Source organism: Micropterus dolomieu, linkage group LG12 (assembly GCF_021292245.1).
Source record: "Micropterus dolomieu isolate WLL.071019.BEF.003 ecotype Adirondacks linkage group LG12, ASM2129224v1, whole genome shotgun sequence".
Taxonomy (NCBI): domain Eukaryota; kingdom Metazoa; phylum Chordata; class Actinopteri; order Centrarchiformes; family Centrarchidae; genus Micropterus; species Micropterus dolomieu.
The window spans coordinates 4,806,121-4,814,466 of NC_060161.1; the positions used below are offsets into that span (position 1 = coordinate 4,806,121).

The 8,346-nt window shown below is 38.8% G+C and overlaps 1 protein-coding gene across 1 annotated transcript; it reads right to left on the reverse strand.

Annotated features, from left to right (window-relative positions):
* Window positions 1-36: 36 nt before the first annotated feature.
* On the reverse strand, window positions 37-7,944 carry LOC123980708 (ovarian cancer G-protein coupled receptor 1-like). Its single transcript, XM_046065226.1, has 3 exons — window positions 7,768-7,944; window positions 941-1,128; window positions 37-831 (listed from the first exon to the last, which is right to left on the reverse strand). Exons 1-3 carry the CDS (start codon window positions 7,942-7,944, stop codon window positions 327-329), a joined length of 870 nt encoding a protein of 289 aa, XP_045921182.1. The 3' UTR covers window positions 37-326.
* Window positions 7,945-8,346: the final 402 nt, after the last annotated feature.

Sequence of the window (8,346 nt, forward strand, 5' to 3'; positions counted from 1 at the left end):
ATTAAAGGAGAATAATGACAGACATCAACTTCCAGCTCCAAACTAATAAAACACATTTTATTTCCATGTGTTGAAGCCATCACAGTGAACCAGAGCAAGTTGACCAAAACATTTCCCAGCAGCCACTTCTCCCACAGCAGAGTCCAAACAGTGCTTCCTGTTCTCTACAGTTAGGTGTCTTATTGGAAATGGTCTCAGTAGATGACAGGATCTGTCTCGTCTCTATCCTTTCTATTGGCCTCCATTTCTCCTCCTGTTTCCTCCCCTTTCTCTCTCTCCCTCTTTCTCTGCCTACATGAAGCTGACTGTGGAAATGTTGTCATCATTCATACTGATGAACTGCTGATATCATTGCTGTCCATTCTGCAGCAACACACAGAGGCCAAAAGCTTGTCTATGAACCCTTTCCTCATGAAGACATACAGGAACAAGTCTGCAAGAGGACTGAACCTAAGAAATGTTAGAGACAGAATGTTGAGTCTTAAGTCTTGCCATCTGTTATTTTCAGTGTATACTTTCAAGAACCAAATCATGAAGGGCAGGAACAGCACGGTGTAAATAAACAGCACCAGAACCAAAATTCCCACAATTCGTCGTTTTTCATCAGAGGGGACCGAGATGGAAGCAGACAGGGCTTTGAGGGTCCCAACCAGGGAGAATATTAACAGTGGGAAGGAAAGGAGGAGGACAAAGTAGATTATTGCTCGGACCAGATTAAAGAAAAGGACAACACAGACCACAGAAAGGACCCAGACCAGGACACTGACCACCACAGAGCTCCTGATGGATCGTCTGAAGCGGTACCACAGCGGGTGGGCGATGACCAAATACCTGTAATACAAGATGGACACAAAGTCTTTGAGGAGCTTCAGAGTTATAAACTAATATAATGTTCAGACACAGAAGGAGCTCCACACATACTGGATAGACAGACAGATACCTTTCCAGGGCGATGCAGACCATGAAGCCAACACTGGCAATCAGAGCAGAGAAGTAAATATATACGAAGATGAGATATATCGTCCAATCCACATTTCGTACCACCTGAACGATCATGAAGCAGAGTTGAATCAGGTCAGTAATGAGAAGGTTGATGACGTAGATGGGAGCAACATGATCTCTTCTCACCTGCAGGAAAACATTGGTAAAAGTCAACAAGCAGTTGGAAACATGTTGTGAAGTCCACCTCCTCCCAAATCTGTCATCTTGCTCTGCCCAAATAATAATAATAATACATTTTATTTACAGGCACCTTTCAGAACACTCAAGGTCACCTCACAAAACATCTTCAAACAGTCTAGAAATAAATTTATAAAACTAACAGCAATTTTAATTGCAGTGCTTACAATCAGGGTTGATAAACAACTGGACACAAAAGTTTGTTGTGACCTGCACTGCGAAGGGAGTTCAACCTACTCAGAGTTAACTCGGGGTTATCGGGCAAACTCAGGGTTGACAAACTCTGATCACCTACACTGGAGTTAAACGGTACTACGAAGGTGGATAAGATGTTAGGATGGTTAGTTGCGTTGGTGTTAACCCCGTGTTAACTTAATTGGAGTTGGTGCATGTTCGCATAAAAGGGGCGTGTTTGGCCGTGCAGGCAGTTTTATCGCAAAAAAGCCTTTGCAAGGCTGCAACATCACACACACATGTCTGCAGTGTATTATACATGCATTGGAAAGTTATATTAAACTTTGCAATCAGATTTAGCAGAGAGGAAAAACTCCTGAGTTTAGCCCACAATCACTATCATGCACCTCAGAGACTTTGCCTTGGATCGGGCGTATTCAGAAGAAAACACCAGATTTCGATTTTTTGTGACATTAATTTCAGGGGAATTTCCGATTTTTCTTCTTGTAAATTTCACACTTTGATCTTGGATTTGTTTTCTGTTTCCTGTCTGATTTCCTCTCTAAAATCCCAGCTCGGCTGCAGGGCTCGCTGTCTGAATGTAATGCTGTTGTGTTCAGAACTTCACCGCAGCCGCAGTGGAACAAATCAGGCTGAAATCTAAACATATTTAAGTGGTGTGTATTAATATCCTACTTCTCATCATTAACACAAGTAAGTACAGATGTGGTGTGTAGTCCACGTGCAGGGTAACCTCGAGTTAACCACAAACAAAACCTGCTCGGAGCAGTTTAGAGATCCAGCGTAAATTGCCATGGCAACAGACCTCGGGTAACACCTATCCACCTTTTGTGGTACGGGTTAACCAGGAGGTTACACCCGACGTCATGAAGTTACTCCTGAAGTTACGGATAAGCCAGTTACCCTGCTTGGTAGTACAGGCCACTGATGAACAGTGATCATGATCAATGCCAGTTTAAAGATGTGTTTTCAGGCGGGAAACATGTTTTTGTGTCAAACTATCATTATGAGAAATGACTATTCCAAAACCATTTTATTGGAGGAAAAATCTTAAGCAGTTTTATTAAGCTTGTTTCCAAAAGGCTAGAGATAATAATACCTAGGGCTGCAGCTAACGATGATTTTAGTATTCAAAGCTTAGCTAGATTATTTCAACGATTCATCGATGCATCGTATAAGAAGTACTTTTGCTTGGCGGCGGCGGCGTGAAAGGATGGATTAGCACACGCAGGTAGCAGGGATTGTCTGAGCTACAGAGAGAGCTGGAGGTGAGTTAAAAGGTGCAGCTCCCGACAGCCAGTTAACTCCTGACTGTGAGGTTGCAACTCGGCCCAAAAAGGAGAACAACAAACTCACGTGGGTGCATTTTCAGCTGAGGACTGCAGCTTACTTTGCCTTCAACTAAACAATCGATCATGATTTCAGGTAATTGCTGAAACTGCTGTTACTGTTAAGCTGATGATACACGGAGCAACTTTTAGAGCAATCGTGCTGGGCGACGTTGCCGTCAGTGGTAATGAGTAAAGATTACTACAGTAATCCCCTTCCCCCACCTTTAGACACAGCCATGTCTTGTCATGTATACATGTAGACTGCCCATGCTCAGGCCCTCCGCAGTCATTTGTCAAGACGGCATCCAGAAGTAAACTGACATAACTCATCACAAGTAACATTTCGTTCACCTGCCTATTATGTCAAAGATATTTTTCTAACACATAGGTAATCATCTGAAGAATAATGAGACTAATCTTTCAAGTTTACCACTTTTTATTTTTTGGTTTTGATTAACATAACTGAAAGTACTTAAATTTTAACAAAATGTGATATGTGAAATGAGAGATGTGACTCTAAGATGCCTCACTGAGTATATGTGAAAGAGTGGACAGGACCTTATCTCTGAGTACTATGTAAGTATAGTTAAAAAGTGTGGTTGGGTCTGTTTCTGGATTTACTGGTCAAGTTTAACCAGTATGATTTTATGTGGGCTGACTGAACCAGCATTCGCCATGTGTAGGTTGAGAGAACCAGCAGCATGGAGATTGTTAGCAGCATTTTTAAGTATTATGAAGTAGAGCCCTATGCAGAACTTATTTTAAATTCCTTTCCCGGGAAAATTTCTGAAAAATACTGCCTGCTCAATGACTTTTGTGTATTCTCCCATTTTTATTTTATGTACAGATTTTTAAATTGAACAAATATAGGAAATATTTAACATTATTGTGTATTTATTTACAGATTGTTTAATCTGTATGCCTGACAGATATGCATAATGTTACATTTGTGAAAGGAATTATGAGACACTGGGACACAGGTCTCCAGCTCCACACAGATCAATGAATACATGCTGCATTTAACTGCTGGTGGAAAAGGGGGGACATCTGGGCTTTTCATTCAGTAGGCTATAAAGTGTTTTATATAAGCTGTTGCTAACTGGTAAATATGTTCTTTACTGGTCTTTCCTACTTTGAAATAAATGGGAAAGACGAAAGAGTATGAAGTGTCTGAAAAAGCCACACACTGTTACGTCATACAAAGCAAACATTATTGGATTTTTTATGTTAAAGATCTGTACATAAAATATTAACATTATTTAGGTTGTGATAGTTTATTTGTATTAAATTTATTGAAGTTGCTTAGTGTTGTGTGGATTTGAGCACACATTTGCGTTTTTTGGGTCTCCAAAGAAGATGTGATGTTGAATTATTATCTTAATCTGAATATACTGTACATTCTGTTTTTATTTTTCCTTAGTAAGGGCGACAGTTTCCTAATTTTGTTTGTTTGTCATACAGGGAACTGCAGAGTGCAGCGTGCATGAGGACCTGAAAATGCGGTTTGAGGATCTAGCCTATGCTCGCCATGAACCAGATGCGGTGGGCATCATCATCAAGGGAATCCAGTGCTTACAGATCTTGACAATCTGGCCAGAATCTCCAGTATCCATCCAATCTTTTGATGAAGACTTTCTGTGGGACTCAATGCACTGCGCCCAAAACCAACTGCCAAGTTAATAAGCCTCAACAACAAGCATCTCGCAAAGATTGTTGGCCTTGCACTGAAAACAGACGGAAGTTTTGTTGTTTCTGTTGAGGAAATTTATACATTTTCTTGGCCTGATGTGTGATTCTTCAGACTGTTGTACCTGAAGGCCTTTCAAGGATTGTTTGTGGGACTCCGCACTGGGTCCTCAACTAACCTCCATGGTCATTAGTTTCACTAACAAGTTTCAAGCGTGGACAGTGAAACATGACAGTCACCCTGGCTGTCACAAACAGATATGTTTTCTGTTATGATCAAGTGTTTTAATAGTCACTGAAATACACTGTCACAATATTGTGTCAAGCTGCAGTTTGTAAGCTGAGGTCACAAGTTGTAGTATGTAAAATGTTTTATTAAGATTTAAAAGGAAAATCTGACAATATTAAACCATAACTCACTATGTATAAAAACATCTACAGTTGCAGCTTCTGCCTTCTAGCACAGCTTTTGTTCTGTTACCAGTGATGTCAAATGATGCCTGAGGCAGACTGTTAGCTGTAATTTTTGAAATAGTAAAATTTGTCCCTTCAAGATGACTGTTTACACACAGAAGAGGTGCTACACATAGGCTGTGGTCAGAAGATTGGGTCTAATTTTGCATAACTGCATTTAATTGCTTTTAATAAATGTTGAAAACCGATACGTCCTTTCTTTGTTAAATTTATGACAATGCTAACTAAGTATTTGAAGTAAATTGCACTTTTACAACAGAAAAAAATAATTGGTCTACATTTAAAGAAAATAAGTACATGAACTGATTCAAAATTTCTTTTGAATGTAACTTATTTTAATTAATTTTGATGTGGTTAAAATGCTGTCCATTTTGACAATGGCTGAACTTAATTTTTTGCCAGTTTGTTGTAGACTCTTCTTAATATTTTAGCATACACTAAAATGTTTATTACTGAGTTTTCCCAACTTAAAAAATCAAGAAGTTCGCTAAACTAACAAAAAGTGGTTGGAAAATGTTGCCTTTTTAAGTTAGATCTAAGTAACAGTTTTTACAGCGTATATACAACATGCACATTAGGAGATGCGCTGACAGTTTCACTTCTAACCTATGATCATGCCCTCGCCTTCTATCCTCAAACATTCCTTCCTCCGTCTTAAAAGGAGAGAACCTGAGTAACCTGTAGCAATAAGTAAATACCTTCACTGTCAAGTGTACTGCAGTAAGTAGAAATTACAATTAAGCTGAGGGGAAAATAAATAAATAAATAAATAACCAATAAAAGAGGTAACTAGAGTTCTGACATTGTCTCTATTACTGGTAACCATCTTTGATCAAACCTGTCTGACTTGAGCTGCAACCTCGCTGTGATTTTCTCCATGATGAACACACTTTTTACCCTTTCTCTCCATTCAGTTATACTGGGAGGCTGTGGCTTCAACCAAGAGGCTGTGATTGTTTTCTTTGCTATTAAAAGCAGAATTCTCAGTAAGGAAGTCAAGTTCCTATCTATAGCATTATCTGGGACTATACCCAATATGTACAATGCTGGATCTAACTTAAAGTCAATACCCAAAACATGTTCTATTTCCTTTTGAATATTCTTCCAATAGTCTAAAATCTTAGGGCAATCCCAAAATATATGTGTAAAGTCCCCTACCAATCCGCAACCCCTCCAACATCTCTCCAAAGTATTACTATACTTTGATGTAATAGATGGAGTGTGAAAATACCTCATTTTGATCTTCCAATCAAACTCCCTCCACGTCGGGCTGCTAGTTACCTTATGTCCTGCTTTGAATGTTTCTTCCCATTGTTCATCTGTTATTATAATATTTGCTTCCAATTCCCATTTTTCCTTGACATCCAAATTGTTATTGTTAGATTCCAATTGTAGTACCTTATACAGTTTTGATATAATCCCTTTCTTTGTTTCTCCCTCTGTATACGCCATTAACAATTCTTCTAGTTTCGATGGGGTGTTAGAGATCTTCTCCCACTCCTTATGTGTCTTAAGGTAATGTCTTAGTTGTAGAAACTTAGAAAAAATCATGGGCTGGTAAATTAAATTCTTGTGTTAACTGTTGAAATGACTTCAGGGTTTGTCCCCTAAACATTTGTGCAATATATTTTAACCCCTGTTGTGTCCATCTATTATATCCTGCATCCATCATAGATGGCAAAAAATCTGTGTTTGTCGAGATTCGAGCGGCTCTACAAATGGTGTTTAACAGTTTCAATTTCTTACGTACCATTGAGCATATTCTCATTGTCCCCCTGATCCAGACTTTGCCCACCTTCAGCCTCTTTAATGTTACCTCACTCAAAAATGGAAGCGACTCTATAGGTACATTTATAGAGTTTTGTTCCATTCCCACCCACAATGTATCTGCATTATTAGTAATCCACATAATAATAGCCCTGAGTTGAGCAGCCCAATAGTAATTGTTTAAATTGGGTAAATTTAACCCTCCCTTCTCTTTTGGACAAAGAAGTGTCTTATATTTAATTCTTTTTCCAAATAAATTGGGATGTAATCTTGTCTAACATCTTAAAGGTAGAGTTAGAGACCATAATAGGCAATGACTGGAACAAAAACAACAGTCTTGGTAGTACATTCATTCTCACAGTTTCTATCCTCCCCATCAGAGTCAAAGGCAAAATCTCCCACCTCTTTTTCAATTTCAGTTATCAATTTCCCATAGTTCGCTTCAAATAGCTGTGACGTAGCAGAGGTAATAATAATACCCAGATATTTGAACCCTATATTAGTCCATTTGAACTTGAATTTCCCCTTTAAATCAGCTGGACATTGACCTGAGAGCATCATAGCCACTGATTTAGCCTCAGATATCCTGAGATCTCCCCATACTCGTTCAGGTTATTCACCAGGACTATTAATGAGGTGGAAGGTGCATTTATATATGTTAATATATCGTCTGCGAATAGTGATATTTTGTGTTCTGTCCCCCCCTCATCCTTTATTCCCTTTTTATCTTTATTCTGTCTTATTGACTCAGCCAGTGGTTCTATACTTGCAGCAAACAGTAAAGGGCTCAGACAGTCTCCCTGTCTGACTCCTCTTTTGAGTAGGAAAAAGTCTGAGCAACACCCATTGACTCTAATCCGTGATTTGGGGTTTTTGTATATCATTTTCACCCAGTCTATGAAGGTTGTGTGAAACCCGAAATTTGCTAATGTTTGGTAAAGGAAGCTCCACTTTACTCTATCAAATGCTTTTTGTGCATCTAAGCTGAGCAGCATGGCTACTTTTTACTTTTACTTGAGTAGATTTTTATATCAGTAACCTTACTTGTCCTTAAGTAAATGCTCATCAAAGTAATTGTTGTTTTGTTTAAGTAGAATATTTTGACTCTTTCCAGCTCTGGTCAGAATGTACATACCATAGAATACAGAGCATAGATGGCCACGAGGGTCAACGGGAGGCCGGTAGCGATGATTGTGTATGTCACCACATACAGGATGAATGACAAGTTCCTGTAATCCTGGTTGTTGGAGGTGATGTCGCTGTGATCGTAGCTTTGGTTCTGTGAGGTGTTGTCCATGTGGAGACCTTCCATTCTTCAGAGTGAAACCTGTTTGAGAGATCAGGTTATTAAAGGGAGCAGGTTTTTAATATCTACCTAACATTGTTCAGTGACATCACTAAAGCTGTGAGGTGAAGTTCACACAAACACAGTGTCCCTATAGTTTACCCACAATCATATCAAATCACAAACTGCTGTCTTTCACTTTCTATTATCATTCGTCAACATTTGTTACATTTAACTTTTATTTAATCAAAGAAGAAAAGAAGAACAAGTTCTATTACAAAAAATATTTTTACTTGTTGATGTTTCTTCTCACTCTCCACAGCTAGGTTACTACAATGCAAACAAATGGACTGCATTTAGAAGAAATTGTTACAGCTTAACAATTTGGAGCAGCCAGACTTCGATGGCTATGTGAGAAACACTATTGTC

Coding starts and splice junctions, on each gene's coding strand:
- LOC123980708 (XM_046065226.1), bottom strand. CDS start 7,944: ATGGAAGGTCTCCACATGGACAACACCTCACAGAACCAAAGCTACGAT. Junction 1,129..7,767: donor TCTATGCTCTGTATTCTATG/GTATGTACATTC, acceptor GTTTTCCTGCAG/GTGAGAAGAGATCATGTTGC. Junction 832..940: donor GTCTGCATCGCCCTGGAAAG/GTATCTGTCTGT, acceptor CTTGTATTACAG/GTATTTGGTCATCGCCCACC.